This window comes from Propithecus coquereli, unplaced genomic scaffold (genome assembly GCF_000956105.1).
Source record: "Propithecus coquereli isolate 6110/MARCELLA unplaced genomic scaffold, Pcoq_1.0 Scaffold812, whole genome shotgun sequence".
NCBI classification, from domain to species: domain Eukaryota; kingdom Metazoa; phylum Chordata; class Mammalia; order Primates; family Indriidae; genus Propithecus; species Propithecus coquereli.
In genome coordinates this window covers 380988-405928 of record NW_012154308.1, presented here as the reverse complement: position 1 = coordinate 405928, position 24941 = coordinate 380988, and the positions used below count along the sequence as shown (strand labels likewise).

At 51.8% G+C, this 24941-nt stretch overlaps 1 protein-coding gene across 1 annotated transcript in view; it reads right to left on the bottom strand.

Moving 5' to 3' along the window:
* The window catches only part of LOC105825711 (cadherin-23-like), a gene marked incomplete at its 3' end in the record, with an annotated part of 112189 nt that overhangs the window by 68415 nt on the left and 18833 nt on the right, over nucleotides 1-24941 (bottom strand). Inside the window, exon 2 of the mRNA XM_012663595.1 lies at nucleotides 2339-2410. Coding sequence (XP_012519049.1) covers nucleotides 2339-2405 — 67 coding nt within the window. The remainder of the gene's footprint in view (nucleotides 1-2338; nucleotides 2411-24941) is intronic.

Below are 24941 nucleotides of genomic sequence, written 5' to 3'. Positions count from 1 at the left end.
ACTGGGTGGGTTTCCCTGAGCCTGACCCATCTCTGATTGCAGGGGCTGGAGGAGAGTCCAGTAGGGAGACAGGGTCAGGTGGAAACAAAGTGGGGACAAGTGAAGGGCTAGGTGAGGGACAGGTGTCCAGAGGGTGGCATAGGAAGGTGGTGTCGTCAACCACTCACCCTTCAGTCCCTCAGGTCAGCCACTGCCCCGCCATGCTAAAGGAATAGCACTGGCCACTTCGGATGGGGACCAGGAAGAGGTGACTATGCCCAGCAAGGAGAGAGGGAAGGACCCTCGTATATATGGCAAAGCAGGCTAACCCACTGCAGGCCGATCACCTGTGTTTTGCCACAAAATTGCTGGCTGGCCCTGGGTAACTTGCTTAGCTTCTCTGTTTCTGCGCCCCATTTTGCTCCCCCTAGAGAAAGATTACTGCTGGTATAAAAGAGCTAACACTTACCAAGCACCTGAAAGGTGCCAGGCACTATTCTAAGCACTTAATGTACGTATTAATTCATTTGACCATTTTGACAACCCAAGAAGGAAAGTCCACTATTGTTCCTATTTCAGAAATAAGGACCAGGCGGGGACTACACATGAGGGAGATGCTGGGTAGGTGGGGACGACTGAACCAGAGAGGACAGGACACTTGTCCGAGGGAGCCCCCTAGAAGACGTGGGGCCGGAACCCAGAGGCTGGATCTATGCCCCTTTCTCGTGCCTGCGTGGCATGCCTGAACCACGTTTCATCTGGAGAGCTCAAGGGGAGACGGCCATGTCTCACTGAGGAAGGCAGCCAAGACCACCTGCTTTTCTCCTACATATGTATTTCATTTTAACTGACGAAGAAAGTGAGGCAAACAGAGCAGGCGCAGGGCATGAGCGTCCAAGGTCACAGAGTCCCTGGGAAGGCTGAGGAAAGTGCTGTGACCTCCGCTGTCCAGCAAACCCAGAGGGCAGAGCTGCCCCTCCCTGCCCCATGTGGGGAGCCTCATTCAGGGGCAGGCAGGGGTGGTATCCTGACTAAGGCCCCTGCGGAGGATCAGAGACCCCTGCTTGGTACAACCTCGGGACAGCTGCTTCTCCAGGGTTCAGTTTCTTCTCTGGTAAAATGTGCCAGGAGTTGAGAAAGAGTCTGAGACTCCTTCCCATTCTGCCTCTGAGGCTCTTTGAGATTGTGCTGTGCTTTTGGGCTGCCTGGATGGGAGTGAGCTTCCTGTCACAGGAGGCATTCAAGTAGGGATCCCTCCAAAAGTGGAGGCAAGGAGAGGAGACCTTCAGGAGACTCAGGCTGCAGGATGCCAATGACATTACCGCAAGCATGAGGCTGCAGCTTCCTCCAGAGATTCCAGCTGTCTCCCTGGAGTGGGAGAAGGAGCTGGCCCCCCACAGGAATGTGTTTGCCTGTGTCGCCAGGCACGCCATGCTCACAGCTCTTCCCCAGAGCTGCCCTGGCCCTGGGGGACACCATGCCAGCCACGCCTGCTGTCCTGGCCTTCCTCAGCACAGCCCAGAGCTGCTTTGCTCCCCACGACCCGCTGTCTAGGGCCGAGAGAGAGGCAAATGCCGAGGCCTTTCCAGGCCTCCTCGTGGGCCCCAGAGCTGGCACTCTGAGCCGGCTGCTGCGAGGCCCGGGGAAGGAGGGCTGGTCCCCTGCAGAGAGGAAGGCTCCCGGCTGCCGCCACTTTGCCCATGATGAGCTTCCACCAGGATGCCCTTCCTCCCTCTCCCCTAATCTACAGTTACTTCTTGGTTGTCCAAGCCCAGGTCAAATTCTCACTCTTCTGGCTGGGTTCCTCCTGTCCGCGCAGCCCAATTACTCTTTTCTTCTGACGGCCTCCTCTGGAGCCGCGACCCCCCTCCAGTCCCACTCTATTCACCCTGCATTACAGCAAATCCAGGGTGTGTCCTTCTCCCCCGCTAGCCTCTGAACTCGAGAATGAGCTATTTCCTCCAGCCCCCAGGGTTGGGCACAGTAGGCACACCCAGCGTCACACAGTAGGTGCTCAGGAGACAGCTGGGAAACTGAACAGAACTATGACTGGTCCCTCACCCCAGGAGGAGGGCAGGTCACGGTCACAGATGCTCCTTTCCTTAGAACCCAAGTATTTCTCAAGGCTCCTCCCAGTGCCGCCTTGTGCCCAGGCCTGGGGACAGCTGGTATTTTCAGCCCTGTGAGAGCTGCAGAAGGCGACCGAGGTCCATGGAGAGAAGTGTGTGCCTCTGTCACACAGCAAGGCAGGGCTCCGGAGTCCCAGGGCATAGCCGAACTGCTGGCCCCAACACCCTCCGGCCCGGCCTCCCGTGCAGAGGCTGGCTGTCGGGGCAGAGGAGGGGAAGGTAGGACTTACCCCAGCATCCGGAGATCAGCACAAAAAGCCAGACCACGTGGCAGCTGGTGGCAACGTGGCACCTCATGGCTCCTGTGGAGACAAGGAGAAGAGAGTGAGAAGCCTCCTACGTGGGGGCTGCCCTTCAGCCCCTCCAGCACTCCCCCACCCCCGCAGCCCCGGGAGAACAGGGCAGGAAGGAGGAGAAGGAATCGACTCAAATGGGGGAGGGGAGGGGACCCGGGAAAGAAGAGATGGTCTGTATCATTTGGTTTTGTCATCGTCCAATCCTGGGTATGAGTAACCGGGCTGGGGGCGGGGCCCACAGGGACGGACGTCTTTGCCCCGGTGGGGACTCTGTCTGCAAAGCTCAGCAGCAGGCATGGAGTGTGCACTGGTGACAAATTCCAGGCTCAGTGGATGGAGGGAGGGCCTGCTGCCTCCAGCCCCCAGGAGCACATACCCCAAGAGTGACGGAGCGTGGTTAGCCTGGGGACACACCAAGGAGACGGGTGCTGATGGGAAGACAGGGGTCTGAGAGTGGGCTGGCAAGTCCAACAAGCCCACCGCAATGTGCCCAATGAGCGTATCTTTTCCTGTGTCTTTTTATTATCCACCATGTTATCCCACAATCTTGGATATGAAAGGAAGCAGCAGGTCATGGTATCCAAAGAGGCACAGAGAGGGGAGGTGACCTGCCCAGGACCCCACAGAAGCTGAATTTGGGAGCCACAGAGCTAAACTCTATAGAGATCTGAGGCCCAGCTGATGGAGACTCTGCAAGGCCGGATCCCATCTCTAAGCGTGGCAGGGAGTGTGGACTGCTCTCTCCCACCAAGGCAGCAGCCTGCCCAGCCCCATTACAGCAGGGCCATGGTCTTCTGGCTCCTTCTTGTTCCTCCAGCAGCTCAGAGCAGGCCTTCCTAGAGGCCAGCAGTGACACCAGGGGCCTTGCTCACCAGCGGGGTATCCCAGCCCCCCCTAGAATTGTCAGCCCTGTGAGCGCAGGACAGGCCCACACATTCCCCTCCAGTGAGCAAGTGAGCGCCTACTGTGCATCTGGCCTGGGGGTGCTCCCCTCCCTGGTTCACAGGGCGGGGTCTGGAGGCTTAGAGCCGTTGAACGATTTGCTCGGAGACCCCAGCTGGTGAGTGGCATCAGCATCTGGAGCCAGGATGACGTACCACCTCCCTGTCAATAAGCCACCAGGAAGGACGTGGGGAGGTGAGTGGAACTGGAAGAAAGGATGTTCTGGAGAGACTTGCACATCTCTGCAAGATCCAGGGCTGAGAGATAGAGACACGGCCGAGAGCTCAGCCCCTCAACTCTGGAGCTGGAGCAGTCTCCCCCAGTCAGCCCACGTCCCGAGTGGACAACGAGATGACCCCACCAGACGGTTCCTGACCCAACACGACACACAACGGTCCATGGCAACCTTTTGTCTTCCTTCTAATATTGTACTTAAAATGTCCTAATTACAAAGCGTGGAACAGTCATTGCAAGAATAGAAATCTCCAAGATGTGTTTGAATATGAAGGACGAAAGCCCCATCCCACCCTGCGCTTCCACAGCCCTGAGTCTCCAAATATTCACCGCCCAGCACAGGGGGCTGCGAACCACAATGCCTGCAAGGGCCAGGCAGGGAACCTGAGCGAGAGGGACGCCGGGTGGGTGGCGACGATGGCCATTTGGAGGCCACACGCTCTGTCCAAAAGCGGCAGCTGCTGATGGGTTCCAGCCAAGAGGGAATGTGGGCCCAGTGTGGTGCAGCTTCCGATTTTTCTCTGCGAAAAACTGCAAATCAGGCTTTTTACATGAATCCAATTTCTAAATGTTGGCAAGTAATTCAATCTGTAAGTTACACTTTTTGTGCCAAACATGACCTGTCTGACGGCTAGAACGGGCAGGCTGAGCCTGGCGCACATTCTAGCAGGCCTTTCTCTGCACCCAGGCAAATATGTTCCCACTCACACACGTATGGAGCCGCGCCGCTGCTGTTCACCTTGAGAATGAAGGAGGCACCCTCTGTATAAAAGCAATTTGCTTTTCTCATGTCATGATATTCCACAGATGACCCTCCAGGGCCAACACTGCTTAGAACTACCTTCTCCTTTTTAAGAGCTAAAAACAGTGCATAGCAGGGTTGTTTCACAATGCAGACTTCATCTTCTACTGATGGGCATTTGGATGTTTCCAGATTCCTGCCACCGCAGACAACGCCACCGTGAACATCTCTCTGCACATAACGTGTTGGGACTTTGCTCTTCAGTTCAGCTCTCTGACAGTGGGATTGCCGGATACAACATAGGGCGTGTGTGTAAACTTTTACTAGACGTTGCCATATTACCTTCTGGAAAAGGTTGTGGCAATTCGCAGTCCTGCCAGCAGTATGTGAGAGGGCCTATGTTCCCACCTGGAAGCGATCCCTCTTTTAAATGGCTGCCAATCGGACACATGAAAAATGGTATGGCATTGTTGCTTTAATTTACATTTCCCTAACTGCTAGGGAGGGTGAGCAAGATGCCTGTTTCTAAACGCTCAAACCACTTTCCATCTGTTACCTTGCATTATCCTGTCCTATCCTGCAAAGAAGCTAGCCACCAGCACTAGCATCACCTCTGATTTACAAGTGGAGAAACTGAGGCACAGTGCAATTAAGTGACAATCTGACACCTCATAGTGAGTGAGTATCTTTAACCAAAAAAAAATTCCAGCCCTCTGCCTTTCCAAACCAGATGTTATGAGAATTAAACAACATCTGCTAAGAACATCATCCACAAATAGCTGGGGAGTGCACACCATTCTGCTGGGTGTTGCAGGAAGTTTGCAGTGGAAGGAAGCAAGGAAGGAAGAAAACGAACACTTGCTAGACAATCCCACCAGCCAAGGATTTTCATGGTATTATTTTTACTCAATCTTCCAACAAATCTCTATGAAATAGGTATTCCTGTCCCCCTTTTACAGATGAGGAGACTGAGGCTGAGAGGTCACTCTGTGATCTGAACCAAGTCTGCCTGACTCTGAGTCCCACGCTGTTCCCATCACACGATGCTGCTGCTCCTGTTTCCTGGCCGCACAAAAAGGGAAGGCATGGCCCCCTTGCCTCAAGGAACGCGGCACACACCACACAACGAGCACAGCAGGGAAGTCCCCCAAGCAGTGAGCACCTGCACACGACATACACGGCGCATAGGCCTCTCGCCTCCCACCGTGCCTGCCCAGGCTCTGACGCTGCCGGGCACGCAGGGCCCCAGCCTCTTTCCTTAGTGTCTGTTCATGTCCCTTCCCCTTCAGAGGGGATCAAACTGCCTCAGTGACCCTGTCAGTCCCGGGTGGACAAATACAAGCCCGACTTTGCAGGATTGATGGGGGCCACCTCCAGAGTATGCAGAAACAGAGACAATCTTAGCTCCATCCTGACTCCACCTCCACCCTCACCTTGGGGAGAGGCGGCACAGGCTCCAAAGGGTAGAGCAAAGAGGCCGGCCTGAACCGGTCCATCCTCCTACTGGGTTTTCTCTGAGGTCCCAGACCTTGTTCTTCCTCTGGCCCCTTTGGCTATGGGGAGGAGAGCAAGGCCCGGAGAGAGCAGAGGCAGATGGCAGCGGGAAGAGGCTCCTGGGTCTCAACCTCCAGCCCAGGTGTCGTGATGGATGCTGCCTTGTCTGCTGGCATTCCCTCGGCACAGGGGCTACAGCAAGCCACGTGGGGCCCCCGGGACAGCCTGACCCTGCTCTGCCCTGTGCAACAGCTCCTCCTGCAGCCTCCTGGCCTTCCCACCGCCCACCCAGCACGGCCAGGTGCTTCCTCTACCGTGTGAGGCTGCCCACCCACAGGACGGGGCCTGAGCTCCCACCAAGCCTCACTCTCCCTGCTGGATCAGGAAACAGACACACCCTTCCGTGCCGGGTTTCCTGCCTGGGCCTGGGACACGTGCCAGAGAACGGCCCCAGAGGTACGAGCAGAGTCAAAGCCACCTGCCCCAAATCTTTCAGGTGTCTGGTTTAGAGCTCCCCCACTGCCTGGGAGGTACACAGTCAGGCCCCAAAGCCCTCAGCCTGCTAATTTTCAACATCCTACTTCATGCCAAACCCTGTGCCAGGCACTGTGGGGGGACACAGGGCCATGAGAATGGCTGGAAACATATTCTAGGTGTCAAATAATTGATAAAGACTGTCACTGCCCAGGGCCATCCGAAGAGAGAAATTCCAGGGTTTCCAGAGGAACTGAGGTTTGAGCTGCAGAGACGCCAAACATTCACAATTCTAACATTTACCAAGTCCATGTTGTATGCCAGGAACTGTGATATACCATGTGCTCTACATGCTGAGGCTCAGAGAGGTTAAATGACTTGCCCAAGGTCACACAGCTAATAAGTGGTCGAGTCTGGATATGAACCCCATTCTGATGGCCGTCATGGTCAGGCTCCCAGCTTCAGCCTCAACCCTTGCTGAGCTGAGCTCAGACATGTGTCCCAGGGGAGGGTCCTGCTGAGGCACCTGGTGAGGAGGCCCCAGGAAAGACCCAGCATCTACTCAGGCCAGTGAGCCAGACCCACATGGGAACTCCAACATGCCTCACAGCCATGGCACGCCAGGCCAGCAGGGAGGCCAAGCTGCACGTGCCAGGAAGAGGGGGGTGGCCAGGGCTGGTGGGGGACTCCTGCTCTGTCTGCCTCTCGGGCTGCTGGCATCTGACAGGCATTGCCCCTGGAGCCAGTACCAATAGGACAATGCATGTACCATGGGGGTGACCAAGTCTCCCATCCCCTCACCCCCTACCACTCTCTTCGCCACCTTGCCCGAGAGGTCAACGCCTTTGTCCCTGGCAGGAACTGACTACAAATTTCCAAGATTCATGGCAGCAGCCCTGCCCACATTGACCATAATCCTCCTGTCATCAACCCATGAAGACTCGCTGCTCAGCTGGGCACTGGGCTGAGGGCTGGCTGGGGACGCTCTGGGAAGTGGTACAGTGGCAGCTTCTATGGAGTCACCCCCACGTGGGAATCACCCCCCATTCCAAATCAAATCAAAGCCTCAACTTATACCCCAGAGATCTGGTGAGCTGCAGTGAGAGGTTTCTGGCAGTGGGGGCTCCATCCAGGTCTGGCCACACTGTGTACGTCTGCCCTGACTTGACCTACTGTGTGCCAGGCACTGTGCTAGGCCCTGGGGATACACAAGAGAATAAGATAAAGACCCTGCCTCGTGTGGGGGAGACCGACCCCAACAGAGTGGGTGAGGGAGTGTTCCAGTGTGTCAGGAGACAGGTGCCATGGGAAAAGGCAAGGAGTAGGGCAGGAACGATCTGAAGATAGTGGATACAGGGACACATGGACATGCACCTGAAGAAGCGGGAGAGCAAGCCATGGGCACATTGGGAGAAACATGTTCCAGGCAGAGGGAGCAGCCTGTACAAAGGCCCTGAGGCCAGTGCCTGGTGTGCTTGGGGCACACGAGGAGGCCGGTGTGGCTGGAAGGAGGGTGCGCAGCGAGGAGAGCTGCGGGAGATGGCGCCAGAGACTCCTTGCAGCCCACCAATTGTGAGTAAAGGAACGCCACGAACGACTTCCATTTCCAAGGAGGCTGCTGGCTGCTGGGATGGAGATGTGCCCCAGGGGCAAGGGCAGAAGCAGGTCGACTGGTGCAGAGGCTACTGCAGTGAAGCTGGCCCGAGAAGATGGAGGCAGGGGTGGGGTATAGATCTGGCAGATTCTGGGCATATTTCAAGGTAGGGCTGAGAAGGTTTCCTGCAGGAGAGGATGTGGCTGTGCAAGGAACCGAGTCCAAGCACCTGGTAGGACAGCGTTGCTATTCACCAGGACAGGACAGGCTGCAGGTGGGGCTGGCCGAGGGCGGGACCCGAAGTCAGCTGGCGCATGGCGAGTTTGGCTGCCGACAACCACGGAGCGATGGCGGGAGGCAGAAGTGCGGGGGTCACCAGTGTGGAGGGGATACTTAATGCCACCAGAGGCAAGATCAGCAAGGCTCCCGTACCCCTGAGCTGAGGCAACGTGGCAGAGAAGCAATCGATCTTTGCAATTGTCTGAAGAGCCTGAGAATACATACTCCCCATGGCCAGCAATCCCACCTCCAGAACTTCAGCTGAGGAAGGCATCGTGGCTGTGCCTGGACCCTGAGCCGCAGAGACGTCCACCATGCGTTATTTATGACAGTGGGACGGCTCAGATAGCCCCCGGGGCCTGTCTCAATGGTGGGGCGTCCCCAGGAAGCAGAGGGCAGTGTGGCTACATGCATGTGTGAACGTGCGCGGAGAGTGACGCAAAATGGTGGCGCCACGTGAGTGCTGAGGCCGGGGTGATTTTACTGTCTTCTAACTCCTTCTGCATTTTCCATATTTTCAATAATAAGCACCCGGTGTTTTTACAACCAGCGGCCTCGCTTATGTCCACGCCACCTAAACCTTGCCACAGCCTGTGAACGTGTGGGCAACTCCGATTAGACAATTGCTTCCTACACTCTCCTGAGCCTCCCTGAAGCCCATGGTCCCAGGTCCAGCAGAGGAGACTCTCAGAGCCGGGAAGGTCCTCAGTGGTGCCCTGGCTGACCGCACTCCCTCTGCCGCTACCAGACACTTCTAGGGACATGGAGCTCCCTGCATCCTGGGCCGTGGGTCCCAGCTCGGGAGGCCCCTACCTCTCCATCCCTTAAGCCCGGCCGTACTGGGGCTTCCCGTGCTGGGCGTCGTCTGGTTACTGCCAGCATCAGAACACTTCCCCATGCCGCCCCCGTGAGCTGCCATGAGCAGCAGAATGGGCTAAAACCCAGGCTCAGGGACAAGGCTCTGGTCTGAAGCTTGGCCCCATACTGAGGGTCCTCCTCTCCCCAGGTGAGGAGTTTGTAAGAAAAGTGTGTGCCCGAATATATACAAAACTGGGTTCTGCAACGTCCTCTAGGAGATGTGCTCACAAGACGCCCGTGCCCAGTTGGGGCCCCTGGCCCAAGCCTAGAGGGCCCCCTCCTTCCTGTCCCCACGTCTTCACCCAGACTGGGGGAAGCCAGGTTCCTTGCAAAGCTCCCCCACTACCCAATCTGTAGGGATCTCACCAAAAGCCTCTAGATCTCAGAAAAAAAACTTAGAAGCCCAGGCAGCCTGGGTTTCTAGACTAGAAAGCCACATTCCTTGTTGCTGTTGGAGCAAAACACTCGCCTCTGTTTTGGGAAGCAGCCGTTCTGGGCCTAACTCCCAGGGCGGGGCCTACATCAGCACCCCCACCCTGCCCTGCAGCCCGATCAGGAGGCTCGAGGGCAGGCGTGCACAAGGCAAGAGGCAGCGCCTCCCATCCAGCACGCAAGGGCAGGAGGGAGCAGAGCCGGAGAAGGGCGAGGGCAGGAGGGGACATCTGGGCAGCGGTTCTGTTTCTCAAAAGTGAGAGATTTTCACAGCAGGGTGCCACAATTTAGTCTGAACTGTTATGAATTCCCATAAAATCAGATGCACTCAACTTTGAATAGAAATACAGAAATGTGCTGCAGAAATCAAATACAATTTGGGGATTATTCACCACCGCTACACACAGAGAAGTTCGTGCGTGCAGAAGGCGCCTGCAGACGACACCGTTAGGGCCACTAACAGATGAGCCACCGTCAGCCGCCGGTGCTTCACAGCCCACACTGCCCAGGCCGCTGCCCGGAGAGGCTGCCGCGTGGAATGCACGGGACAAGACCACCTGGTGGCCACTCTGTTCTTGCACCCTCCCCAGGATCCCTCCCAGAAGTTTCCATGAAGTGATGCCTGAGGGGGGGGAGGAGGGGAGGTGAGCCAGGCAGGGCTGGGAGGGGCACAACCTGAGACCCCAGGGTGGGCTGCCACAGGCATCAGCATCCTCCACGCGGGGCCTGGTGTCTCTGAGTCCCCTTGACCTACACTTTTTAAACGCTCATTCAGCAAGAGACCTATTTTACTTCACTTTGTTCTTTTTAGAAGCAATATACAGACATGCTAAATAACTAAACAAAAAGGTGTGCGGCAGAAGTGAGTCTCTCAACCCCCATACACACACCTCCTTCCCAGAGGCGGCCCCGAGGCATCATTCCAGAAGTACTGCATGTTCAGATAACCAGACAGCACACTGGGCCCCCTCTCTGTAAAGAAGGTCCAAACGGTATTCACGCTACCTCGGCTTTTTCACATCACAATGCATCCTGCAGACTGTTCCGTTCCAGTACCTACAGAGCTGCGGGGTGTCCTTCTATATGGGGGACACACGTTAGTTCTCTGCCGATGGACATTTAGGCTGTTTTTAATCTTTTGCTTTGACAAAGAAAGCCACAGTGAATATCTTTGTTCCTACGTGTACACGTGAGTATGTCCATGGTACACTTAGAAGGAGGAAATTTGCATTTTTTTATAGCTGTTGACAAACTGTCCTCCAAAGAGGGTGCACCAAGTCCACCCCCCCCAGCACTCAGGAAAGGGTGGGTTTCCCCACACCTTTGCTGTCGCCTGGCTCTCGCTGTTTCCAGCTCCAGAAAGACAGATCCTCGACCCTCAGCCCCATCAGGGCATGGAGGAGAGAATGGAGTCGATCAAGGGCAGCTTCCTCCCAGCCCCCGACTCACCAGCGGGGTAACAGCCGACAGGCTCTGGCCCAGGCCTGGCACCCGTCCCTCACTGGGGTCACCTCCAGTCACTGCGCCCTGTGTTCTTCCCCTGTGCCTTGGCTGGCTGTTCCCTCCACCTTGAGCCCTACCTGGCTCCATCTTGCACATCCAGCCCTGCGGCTCAAATGCCACCTCTTCTAGGAAGCCACCCTGGGCCCCTGCTGGAGGTGGGATTCTCAGTGCACCCTCTCCTTCATACGTTTTTGCAGGCACCTACCCCAGCTGTGGGGTACAGCTAGACTTGCCCACGTCCTCCTCCTGCCACAAAACCCTCAGCTCCTTGCAAGCAGAGTCCACCTCATCTGCTACAGCCATTTGCCCACTGACACGTGTCTCTAAAATTTAACAGGTCCAGCAGCATCCGATTCCTTCTCTAAATAGGTTCCAGTCCTCGCCTTTCCCATCTCAGCAAATTCGTCTCTACCCGGCCAGTCAGTCTCGATTCCTTCTTTTGATTAATTCAGTTAACGAATATCTTCCACACACCCGGTAAACACCACTCTCCTCCCTGCCCCCATCTCCGCATTTCAGCCTCACCTGCCCCGGCTTAGCCTCAGACCCCCCAGGCTCATTCCCAGCCCCTAGCCCTCACTGCGGTTGATCAGATCATTGGTCCCAAGCCTTCCCTCCTCTGCAGCAGGATGACACGCCTACACCCATGCCGGGCCTCACGGTGGGCAGAGTAGGCTTTCCCATCCCTCACACTGAGCTTGGTCGTGAGATCTGCTTTGGCCCAGTAGGATGACTATCAGAAAACACAACACACATAAAACAAGTGTTGGTGAGGATGTGGAAAAACTGGAACTCCTGTGCCTTGCTGGTGGGACTACAAAAGGACATAGCCACTGTAGAAAGCAGGGTGGCAGTTCCTTAAAACAGTAAGCACAGAATTAGCAATATGATCCAGGAATTCCACTTCTGGGTATATACACAAAAGAACTGAAAGCAAGAACTTGAACGTACACTTGTACACCAGTGTTTATAGCAGCATTATTCGCAGTGGCCAAAAGGTCAAAGAAACCCAAATGTCCATCGATCGACAGTTGGATGGATAAAGAAAATGTGGTATATCCATCCGATGGAATATTATTCCCCTTAAAAAGGTAGAAAATTCTGACACAGGCTACCCCATGAATGAGCCTTGAAGACATGCTTAAGTTAAAGCAGCCAGACACATAGGATACGTGTTGTACTATTCTACTTATGTGAGGTACCTGGCAGGGGCAAATTCATAGAGACTGAAAGTAGAATCGTGGATACCAGGGGCTGGGGGGAGGGAGGGATGGGGAGTTAGTGTTTAATGGGCAGAGTTTCAGTTTTACAAGATGAAGAGTTCTGGAAGGATGGTGGTGATGGCTACACAACAGTGTGAATGTACTTAATGCCACAAAACTATACACCTCGAAATGGTTAAAATGATAAATTTTATGTTATGCGTATTTTACCACAATTTAAAAAAATAAAAGAGAAGGCCACAGCACATCTCATGCTATGACTCAAAAAAAAATTAACAATCCGTACAGCGGGGCACACCGATCACAGTAGGGGCCGGCCCAATCGGGACAACTTCTGAGTGCCACGAGCTGAAAATCAGCCCGGGCACCATGCTCTCACCCTGATTTTGTCATGTCTCAGCTCGCCTGTCCCCTCCTCGGGGAGACCATCCCTCGTCACCCCCACGACAGCTGGTCGCCCTTGTTGTTTTCACTGTGCCCGGTTCTTGCCTTCCAGCTCTCAACATATTTTGCAGGTGCGTGTTCCTCTTTGCGTTGGCTGTGTCTCCCCCACTACTGGTTTAAGTTCCAGGGGAGTGGAGGGACCAGACCTCCAGCCAGGGGCTGGCCAAGGGGAGAGGGCATGGAGGAGGGTCTGGCAGGGTGGGTGGCCGTGGTGACTTTCTCTGCCCATCTCTCAAGCTCTTGCCCACTGTCACCTCTAACAGAAGGACCGGAACATGACAACAGGGAGGGACTCTAAAGGGCCAAGAGCCAAACTTGCTTTTGAGTTGGACTATTCTACAGAGTATTTTCTTTGTGAAAATCTCCTCTAGCATAAACTGGCGTGACTTTCTGGGAGGCCATGTGGCACAGTGAAACTATAGCCTTAAAAACAGTCACACTCTTTGACTTAGCAATTCCACCAAGAGGAATTTTCTCTAAGGAAACAGTCAGAAACACGGCAAAACGATTTCTGTTCTGAGGATGTCGGCAGCAGCACTGTTATACTGATAAAAACAGGCAACTCGATAATCAATGACACAGGTTTACATGAGTAAATTATGGTATGTTCAGACAGCAGACTACAGGGAAGCCACTGAAAATCATGTTTTCGGAGGACATTTATTGACAAGGAAAAATGTCCATGACAAATTGTTAAGCAGAAAGTGCAACCTACAAGACTATGTGTAATGTGTGCCCCTGTTGGAAAAACCCACAGATTATAAATGCATATATCTGTATAGAAAACAGACAACACATGTTTGTATCTTTATTGTGTCTTTGTTGTATCTTTGAATAATGAGATTACAGGTTGTTTTTTTTTTTTTATTCTCAGTGTTTTTCTATATTTTCTAAGCTATCTGCATTGGGTCACTAATAGCATTTAAATAAAGTAGCAGATATCCCTTAAAAACAAAGTCAGTAATCAAGACAGGATGGTTCTGGCATATGGATGAACATACAGATCGATGGAATAGAACCAAGAGTCCAGAAATAAAACCACGTGTCTATGGTCAACTGATTTTCAACTGGGAAAAAACAGTCTTTTCAGCAGCTGGTGCTAGAACAACTGGACATCCACATGCAAAAGAATGAAGTTGGACCCTACCTCACTCCATATACAAAAATGAACTCAAAATAGATCAAAGACTTAAAAGGAAAAGCTAAAACTATAAAACTCAGAAGAAAAACTGGTGTAAACCTTCACAACCTTGGATTAGGCAATGATTTCTTAGATAGGACACCAAAAGCACAAGCAACAAAAGAAAAAATAAACTGGACTTCACCAAAATTAAAATCTTTTGTGCTGCCAAGGACACTACCAAGAAAATGAAAAGACAACCCACAGAATGGTAGAAATACCGGCAAACCACATATCTGATAAGCAACTTGTTTCTAGAATACATAAAGAACTTTTACAACTCGATAGTAAAAAGACAAACGACTCAATTAAAAAATGGGCAAAGGAGATGAGCAGACATTTCTCCAAGGAAGACATACGAAAGGCTGGTAAGCACATGAAAAGATGCTTGACATCACTGGTTACCAGGAAAATGCAAATCAAAGCCACAGTGAGATATCCTTTCCCGTGCACTAGGATGGCTGAAATGAGAAAGACAGCGTTGGCGAGAATGGAGAGAACTCAAACCCTCGTATGCTGCTGGTGAGAAGGTACAAATGGTGCAGCCACTTTAACAACAGTCTGGCAGGTCCTCAAACGATTAAACAGTTACCATATGACCCAGCAGTTCTCCTCCTAGGTACATACCCAAGAGAAATGAAGACATATCCACGCAGAAGCTTATACCCAAAGATTTATAACAGCATTATTCATAGTACCCACAAAGTGGAAACAAACCAAATGTCCTTCAACAGACAAGTGGACAAACCAAATGTGGTATATGCAAACAATGAAATGTTACTTGGCCACACAGAGGAATGAAGTACTGACACACGCTACACACGCTACAGCACGGATGAACCCTGAAAACATTACACTAAGTGGAAGAAGCCAGACACAAATCACATATTATGAGTTCATTCATACGAAATGTCCAGATTAGACAAATCTCTACAGAGACAGAAAGGAGATCGGTGGTTGCCAGGGGTTGGGGGTGATAGGGGGATGAGGGGGAGATAGCTGAAGGGTATGGGGTGTCTCTCTGAGGTGATGACAATGTTCTCAAATGGGCTGTGACAATGGTTGCGCATATCTGTGAATGTACTAATAACCATTGCATTGTGTACCTTAAACGGATAAATTAGATCATATGTGAATTACAGATTAATAAAGCTGTTTTTAAAAATAAAATATGAACTTTAAATCAATAAAGCAAGCAAGCTAGTGTAGGAACCAAAGCTTGTCAAAATCAAGCTAGGTAACCTGTCAAGTTCCCCTTCATGCTGATCCTCTCGCCTGCCTCCCTGGGCCCCGCCCTTATCCCCAACCAGCGGGGCATCTCAGCCGCACCGAGCCCCAAACTTGCTCACCTGCAGTCCGTGCCCTGCCGTGAGCCACCCTGGGCCAGCCAGCTCATTTTACAGACAAGGGAACTGAGGCCCACAGAGGCTGCCTTCCCTGTCTTCAGACTGTCAGCCAAGGATGGAAATGAAAACCCCCAGATCCTGTCCCCCACTCTCTTGCTGGGTGACCCTTAGAAAGTCCTGGTCCCCTCTGCAAGTGCAGGGTGCATTGGCACTCCCAGGAACCCCTGCTCTGTTCTTCTCTGCCTCCAGATGCTGACCCCACCCCCAGGTCAAGACCACTTGCGCAGGGCTGAGGCCACTCCCGGTGGCCACCTGTTCAACCTCCACCGGCTAATCCGCTGGCATCCCCAAGACTGAAGGGTGGGAGGGAAGTGAGGACACCCCTTCTTATCTCCCCTTTCTCCCCAGACAATGGAAGGGTCATAGGTGTCATTTTTTCCTTCGCTCTCTCCACTCTTGCCCCTTGCACCCCAAAACCTGCCAAAAAGGAGTCCCGAATGCTGGGAACCCAGCAATTTCCATCCTGTTTTCCCCATCAAGTCCAGGCAGCTGCTAGGAGAACATCTGTCTGGTGACTGAACTCTGCAAAGGCTTTCGGTAAGTGTGACTGCAAATGCAGACAGGCAGATGTGACACCCATCTCACAGATGGGGAAACTGAGCACTGAAAGGATCAATTTGATGCTGTGGATGAGCCAGGGGGCCAGCAGCAGAGTCTGGGACTCTCATCTGAACAGGGTGTCCTCCTGGCACAGGACCTGGGGGGCAGGGAATGAGGTGAGACCAAGAGCATGGAGCTGCCCACCTCCTGCTGTGGTCCCCCCACCAGGAGCTCAGAAGCCCAGCCAGGTCAGGCCTGGGATTTAATGACCTGGGAACCTATCCATTCAATTCTCTCTCTCTCTCTCTCTCCCCACTGTGATGTCAGCCCCGCTGGCTCCCTCCCACCCTCACCCACTCCTGGACACCTTCCACGACATTCTCCCATCTTCACAGACACCCCTTCAGCACTCAGCCCCTCCTTCCTGTCCTTAGGTATTAACAGGAGTTCTCACCCTGAGCACAGCCATGAACCAGCTCGGTGACCCTGGGCAAGGCGTCAGGCCTCTCCAGGCCTCAGTGTCCATATCTGCAAAATGCTACTTAGGACATCACAGCTCCTGCCTTTGCTTGGACAGGACCTTGCAGCCAGAGGCCCTTCCTCCCATTTGGCCATGTGGGGACTTAAGAGCCTTCCCTGATCCCCTCCCATCTCCCCAGGCAGAAGCAGTCCCTCTGCTCTGTATCTGCGACCCCTCATATGTGACTCATGCTGCTTTAAAGCACTTGACATGGTACCTGGAGAGCTCCAGTTTGTGCGAGGGTCTCCCTGACGACGTTGCATGCCAGCTCCTCCCCAACCAGCCCAGAGCCTGGCATATAGTAGGTGCACAGTGAACACCCAATGACTGATTGAGCAAATGAGCAAACAAGGTGCCTTCTAGCTTGGACAGCCTGACACTGTGCTGCAGGGAAGGCCAGGGCAGGAGCCCGCCAGCCCGCTGTAAGACACACTCTCAGTGGGGTAAGGGGTCCCTGCAGGGACAGGGGACACTGACCTCCTTCTGGGGAGCTGTGTCCCAGCCCAGGGAACAGGGAGGAGGGGGACAAGGCATAAGCTCTCTAAGGCTAAGCTGATAGTTTTCCTTTTGAGTTCAGTGATATATCTTTTCCAGATTGCCTGTGACAGCTACTTCCTCCCCACATAATTGAGCGAGATGCCGTTTGGATTGTTTTTGTGCATGTTAATATCACAGCTCCCAAAAGGAGAAAGAGGGACCCAGTGGGGCTTGGTGGGAAGGGGCTTTGGGCCCTCGACTAAGAGCTCGGTGAGAAACCCGGGTCCCACCAGGCTACCTTACCGAGGGGGGGAGAGAGGGACACGCGCACACAGAACCTCCAGGCGGAGTGAGACCCAGATGCGAACCCCTGCTCTGCCCGCTTCCCTCCGTCCTGACTGAGACGACACCTGCGAGGTGCAGCGTCGTGAGGACCAAACGATGGCACACCCGAGCGCCCGTGAGTGCGCCTGGCACGCGGCACACATCCTGTCGATTCGAGCGCCCTTGCCTCGCCCCACCTCAGTCCCCATCTCTCCTGCCCAATTCACAGGCTGATAACGACAGTCCGGGTGACAGCAGTGCTCCGTTACGTGTGTAGGGCGTGTCACCCTGCCATGCTCATCACAAGCATGCGACAGCCGCACTGCAGGTTCCGTGAGAGCAGGCGGGACAGACCCCGGACCGGGCGATCTCGGAACAGAGCAGAGAGCGCCTCCCGTCCCGCCCTGCCAGGCTGACGCCGCCGGCCTCTGGGTCGCTTGGCCCTCACGCACCTTGGAGGCAGGAACATCACCCCATTTTCCAGACGGTGAAACTAAATCTCCGGGAGGATTAGAGGCATGACCCTAAACCCTGCAGTGCTGAGACCCCGGTATGACTGAACTGAAATTTGGGATTTAAGCTGAGCCCCCCCCAAAGCTGTCACCTCCTGCCACCACCCTGCCTACCTGCCTCCCCCATCCCACTCCTCAGCAAACACATCACCCACAGGGGCCAAACCACCCTCCCAGCGCTGCTGATTGGCTCTGTCTCCTGCCTGTCCACTGCCAACCCCTGCCCAGATGTGCTCCTCACCGGGGGCCAGCCAAGGACAGTCCTCCTGCTCCAGAGGCAAAGGACCTGTCCAGAGCCTGGGCAGGGAGTGGCTTCACACCTGGCTCTGGCTGGAATGCACAGCTGGCCATGTGATCTGCCCTGAGCCCCAGCTCTGTAGAGGCACAAGATTCCATAGCATGTTCCTTCTCCTCCTTCAGTAGGGCTTGGCCATCACCTCCTCTGGGAAGTCTTCCCTGATTTCACCAGCTAGGCTTTAGCATGCCTTCCTCTACCTCACTGTCCCCTGACAAACAGACTCTCCCGTTCAAGCCCTCCATACGCCTTGTGTGCATGGGCACATGTCTGTCTCCTTCACTGAACCTTAACGGCATGCCTCATTAACCTTGGTCATGCCAGAGCCTAACGCAGGGGCTGCCATACATAGGAGGTGTTCTATATTAGTTGTTGAAAATATAAAAGAATCAATGGAAGGGAGGAAAGGAGAAAGAGAGGGAAAGAGGGGGACCACAGCACAGCCCCTCCTCCCAAAGAGGCTACAGTGGGGGTGTTGCAATGCCAAACTCTCTTAAGAACTCTGAAGACTTTGCCCCTCTGCCCTGCCCCCAGGAAGCTGTCCTCCCCCAGGACACGGTGCTATGGGGGAGGCAGATGAGCACAATTCCTCTCCTCTCTGGGCCTCCACTTTCCCATCCGCGAAATGGGAACCCAGACCAAGCACATGGAGAGTTTACAGTGGATCCTTCAACCAGGAAAACCACCGGCATTGCTGCAGCTGCAGATGAAGGCGGTCTGAGCTGGCGGGCAGGTCTGCGGAGGCCTCGGGGGTCCTCAACCCAAGCCTGTTCCTCCATTATACAAGGAACACTGACAACCAGAGGCGGAAATCTACAGCCAGAAGGAGCCTGGAGATCCTCAGCAAGCTGCTCATTTTGCAGATGGGGAAACTGAGGCCCAGAAAGAGAGGAGGGAAGAGTGTTAGCACGTGCTGAGTGTGCCTACCACATGCTAGACTTTCTACAGAACTTCATAAATCCTCACCACGACCTGTGAGGGAGGCTCAGGGAGAGTCTGGAAGCATCTGAGGTCTCAAAGTAGTAAGTGATGGCAGCAGGATTCGAACTCAAGTGGCTCTTACCACAGCACCACATGGCAAAGGATTCCCTGGAGCCAGCAGCACCGGAGCCCATGAATTCGAGATGGTGGCTCCTTGATGCCCAATCTAGTGCCATCTCTTCTAGGCAGTATGGGACCACCCCACACTGTCCCACCTTCCGGACCCAGTGTGTCTGATTCAGAGAATCACTGAACACCCGGATTGGAGAGGACCATAGTTGGCTCCTCATCTGACTGTTGTACTCTACAGCATCCTCCCTCATAGGGCTTCAACCTGAATTTGTATACCTCCAGTGACAGGAAGCTCACTACCTATCAGGACACATTGCACCTTTTGGACAGCTTGGTTAATTAGGATGTTCTTCCTCTTAATGAATCAAATCTTGGGTCTCTTTTAAAGACCCAAAGACTTCACGTGACTCCTGGTTCCCTCCGTCCACATCTGCCCCGGTTCAGCCCCTCACTCGCATGCCCTTTCTCACCGTCCACCACACCAGCCTCTTTTAATTTATTTTCTGACCCTCTTCACCTCCTCCTCCTTAGTAACCATTTTCTAACCTTTTCTAAGGACAAGGATATCTTTTTTAAAATACTCCATTTAGGAAAAAATAGTTCACATCTGTATGAGCAATACACAAATCATAATTCTTAAAAATAACAAATCGCAGGCCAGAGTAATCATAAGTAAATTGATATTGATAAATAAGCTTTTCTCCAGAGCAGTAGGTGGTTTATTTTAATCTAATGAGTTTTGTATTTGCCCAGCTTTCAGATTCCATGATGAAGGGCTGTCTGCAATAGAATTACGACGCTCTCCGAAATATTGTAATTTAATGCCTCATTTTGTCAAGACTTTCTTGAAAATGAGATTTGTTCCCAGTGAAGAATTTTCCCCGGCTCTTTCCCATATGCCCCCCACCCACCTCCCCAGGCATCCAGGTTCTCCTCGGGCCGGGCCAGGGTGGGGATGAAGGCGGAGAGGCCAGGTTACACATGAGGGGGCAGACAGAAGGGACAGGGGCATGAGGGTTTGAGGCCTGGCTGGACACAGCCGTGCTGTGTGACCGAGCAGTGCCCACGGCCCACTGTACCTCCCACTGCCTCCTGCCAACAGGGAGGGGAGCGCAGACCCCCCTTCCCCATACAGTGCCGACATGGCTCCTACTTGCAGGTTAAAGGGGTCAGGAGAAGGACCTGGAGACCCCATAGACAGGGCAGCAGCACAAACCGAGGCTGGGGGAAGAAAGCAGCAAAGCTATTTGCACAGAGCCTTTGGGAGTCGTTTGGTTGAATGCCCTCCAAGGACAGGGAGCTCAGCCCCTCCTCAGCCAGCCTGGTGCTTCTGAGAGGGCACTGCCAGGCCACTGGAGGGACCTTCTAGATGGGGGTGGTGCTCAGAAACATGAAGCGGGTAGAGTAGGGGCAGAGAGAGCAGCCAGACCCCTGACTCACACCCTGACTGCCCTCGAGCCGCTTAGCCTCCCTGTGCCTCAGTTTCCCCATCTGAGTGTCCCCACAAATGGTGACAATAGTAAGACCTACTTCATAGGGTCGTTATAAGCATCAAATGAGGAAATACGTGTCAAATACCTGCAGTACAATCTCACATACAGTAAGCGCTCAACAAGTGTTCTTACAATAGCCTTGTCACCATCATCGTGTGTGTACATAGACTATGGGAGAGGACAGTGAAACCAGAACTGACCCCTTCTGGGAGGGAAACCTGGTGGCTGGAGGAGAGAGCGGGGAGAGAAGTGTCTCACTGGATTTCATCTGGGGCCTTTTGGACTTTCTGTGTATGCTATATTATCTATCCAAAAATAAATTTGAGAAAAACAAGATAATTTGGTATTTCAAAAAAGAGAAAGCGAGGAAGACAAATTTCATTTTCTAATGGACCCCAATCTTCCTTTCAGTAACTTCCCCTCCATGTCTGGACTTCTGGTCTCCAGAGACACGGTCAACTCCCGCCCTTTGGAGCAAGTCATTCATTCGCTCAACAAACTCTTCCTGAGCACCAGCCACGGCTGCTGGGAGCAAGGCCTTCCGCAGAAGCCAAGACAGACCCTATCCCTGCAGCCCGGCAGGGGAGAGGATCGCTCAGCCTCACCAGCAGGGGCCCAGGTACGACCAGTGCAACCCCTGGGACACCTCCCACTTCCCTTCTTGGATGACTCCTGCCTGAGTTTCAGCTCCCTACTTTCAGTTTTTAAATTAGGTGAGTCGACCGCTTAACGCTACACTGCTGAAGTGTTTAGAGGTAAAGTGAACTGCTGTTCACGACTGACTCTGAAATGCATCCAAAAGCAGCGGCGGGATGGGCAGACGGGGAACGATAGACAGACGGATATATGACAAAGAAAATGAAACAAAACGTGAACTACAGGATCCCAGCAGTAGGTATATAGGTGCTCACTGCACAAGTCTTTCAACGTTTTACATATTCAAAAATTAACATAATGGTGGGGAAAATTAGGAAGATTAAAACCACACAAACCTTCAAGTGGTTTTGTATTACTATATCTGAGTGTCCCCCCAATGCCCTTCCAGGCCGGGGACTTTCCACGGGGAAAATGTCTCCCCATGTCCATGTTAAAGGGCCTGGGAGCTGTCTCCAGGGCCTTTCTCACACCAGCCCCACTGGGAAGGGCACAGTGGTGGCCGCGGGGGACAGGGAGAAGGGCCAGGGCAGAGGCTGAGGGGACGCTTCTTCATCCCCCTCAAGGTCACTTCACTCTCCAGAGAGTCCATTCCGGCAGCACAAGAGCCCTGGGCCAGTCCGGCCAGAGAGAAGAAAGCTTTGCACGCTCTGGTATTGCAGAGCGCAGGGAAGGCGGTACCAGAGGGAGGGAGGAATGTACATATCTTTTAGAGCAGAGGCAGGGAGCAGGTGGCTGAATCCACACTGGGGCCACCAAAGAACACTAACCCACAGTGCCCTCAGGGTCATTACATGGAATCCTTGACACCTTCTCAGACTTTTTTCTTACGTAACAATAACAACAACAAGAAAGATAAAAATTATCATTATGGTAGCTATCATTTGTCGAATGCACACTATGTGGCAAACACTGTTTATTAGTTAGATCTTGCAACCATCCAATAAGGAGGATGCTATTGTCATTACGCCCATTTTATGGACGAGGAGATTGAGACTAAGAGAGAAGAGGTCATGAACCCAAGGTTACTCAGCCAGTGAACAGTGAACCGGGATTCGAATCCCAACTGGGTACTGCTTCCAGCTATGGCGCAGTAACTCTGGCAGACAAACTAACCATCTCAAGGAAGCTAGAAAATCTGGACCAAAAACTAAAAATCTGCTTGGACGTACCAGAGAGCTGTCAGGGCAGACAGAGCTGAGGTGCAAAGATCCACAGAGAAAGGAAGCTCCCAGGGTAGCCCAAACTTCTGAGAGCCTCCTCTGCACTCAGGGCTTTGGCAAGAAATGGGAGTGGAGAAGCCAGCAGAACTTGCGCCATCGCATAAGCCTGGAGAGATTAAAATTCAGTTTGGGGCTAGCAAGGCAGCCAGGGCTTGAGGATCCCAGATCCCAGAGAGACGTGAACTCAGCCCTCAGGACCAGTTTCCCCCTCAAAATAATTGCTGTTTCTTAAACTGGGGCGAGAAGCAGCTGAGGGACCAAGCAGAAAGCAGCTGAATGGCAGAGCAGAGTTTTCAGCTGACTCATGTTAACAGGAAGCAAAAACTGGAGTTTAGACCCACCAAGGAGACTAGCTGGAGTTAACGCCCCAGGCTCTCAGTGACCTGACCCCTGGAGAGTTGTTTTGGGAGTGGATGAACCAGAAGTAGATCAAGCATTATAAACACTTTAACTCGGCTGGGTGCGGTGGCTGTCACCTGTAATCCTAGCACTGTGGGAGGCTGAGGTGGGAGGATCACTTGAGGTCAAGAGTTCAAGACCAGCATGAGCAAGAGCGAGATCCCATCTCTACTAAAAATAGAAAAAGCAGCCAGCTACGGTGGCATGCACCTGTAGTCCCAGCTACTCGGGAGGCTGAGGCAGGAGGATGGCTTGAGCCCAGGAGTTTGAGGTTGCTGTGAGCTAGGCTAACACCACGGCACTCTAGCCTAGGCAACAGAGTGAGACTCTGTCTCAAAAATAGATAAAAAAATTTATAAAAATAGAAAAATTAGTCAGGCGTGGTGGCATGCACCTGTAGTCCCAGCTACTCAGGAGGCTGAGGCAGAAGGATCACTTGAGCCCAGGAGTTTGAGGTTACAGTGACCTACAATGACAACACTGCATTGTACCTGGGGTGACAGAGTGAGGCTCTGCCTCAAAAAAAAAAAAACCTACTTTAACCCAGCCTGAGGCAGCTCAGGCCCTGACTGGCCTGGGATGATGGGCTGCTCTGCTGCCTGCCAGATGATAAGGAGAATTTTCTCTAAAAAGGATCAGCATCATCCGGAGCCTCGACAATGTTTCATACAAAATGACTGGCGTTTATAAAAAAAATTACCAGCCCTACCATAAACAGGACAAAGGAAAAAAAACAGACAGTAAAAAACAAGCTCACAGGTCACTCAGAATATGGGCTTAAAAAATTATAGTGATTACACGTTCAAGAAAATAGTTGACCAAAAAAGATAATTTCACCAGAGAATTAGAGACTACAAAATAAATGAAAAGAAATTCCAAAAATGAATAATATAGTAAGTCAAGATCTGAATAGATGGGTTTACTAGTGAATGAGACACTGAAAAGAAGAGTGAACTGAACTTCGTCTAGTAGAAAATAACGAGAATGAAGCAGAGAGAAAAACACAGATGGGAAACTGATAAAATACTTCAATATACGTGGTGAAAATGTCTAGTACAGGTGTGTAATTTAAGTCCCAAAGAAAGAACAGAGAGAATAGGGCAGAAGCAACAGTTGAAAATATATTGGCCAAAAACCTTGAAACTGAATAAAAATATCAAGCCACAGATTGGATTAATGCTATGAATAGAAATCAGGATAAATCAAAGTACAACTGTTGAAAAACCAATGGCCAAAAAATTTAAAGAAGCCTGAGAGAAAAGACACATTGAGTTCATAGGTGCTAATAAAACTTACAAGTGACTTTTTAAAGGAGACTATGAGAGCCAGAAGACAATGAATTGAATGACATCTTTAGTGTGACAAGAAAATTCTACACTCAGTAAAAATTTCCTTCAAAAGTGAAACTGTAAGAAATACATTCAGAGATGAACAAAAACTGCAAAAATCCCACAGCAGATCCAGACTGTTACAGATATTCAGACAATGAGAAAATTATTGCAAAGGAAAACATGAAATACAATGAAGAATAAAGAATATCACAAAGGGTAAATATATAAGCAAATGAATATTCACTGAAAGAAGAAACTATAATAATGTCTTATGAAATGTAAAACATATGTACGATTAACATTTAAAACAACCACTAACACTAAGGAAGAAGGGTAGTACATGGAGTTAAAGTGTTCTAAACTCCCAGCTTTGTCTGAGAGACATTAAAAAAAAAATGACTCCAGTAAGCTAAGAATACAAGCTATAATCTTTAGCATATCCACTACAAAAAGACTATAGGACTATACAATTAGTGAGCTAATAGAGGGGGAAAATGAATAGTAAAAAATATCTAAGGAATCCAAAAGACGGTAATAATGTAGTACAAAAAGGAAGATCAAGCAAGTGGACAAATAAAAACTCGTAAGATAGTAGAAATTTCCTAAATACATCAGTAATCACATTAAGTGTAAATGCACCAAATACTCAAAAGACAAAAACAGGATGGATTTTAAAACAACTACATTTTGTTTACAAAAGACATACTTTAAATATAAGGACACATAAACCCTGAAATCAAGGGATGAGAAAAGTTACGTCATGCAAAATCTAGTCAAAGAAAGCTGGCATAGCTATTACAACAGCACACACGTTACACCTTAAGGAAAAATATACTAGGCATCACTAATACTAGCTACTAGATATTACAAATATTATTAAAGACACATATTTTATTTTATTTTAGTTATTT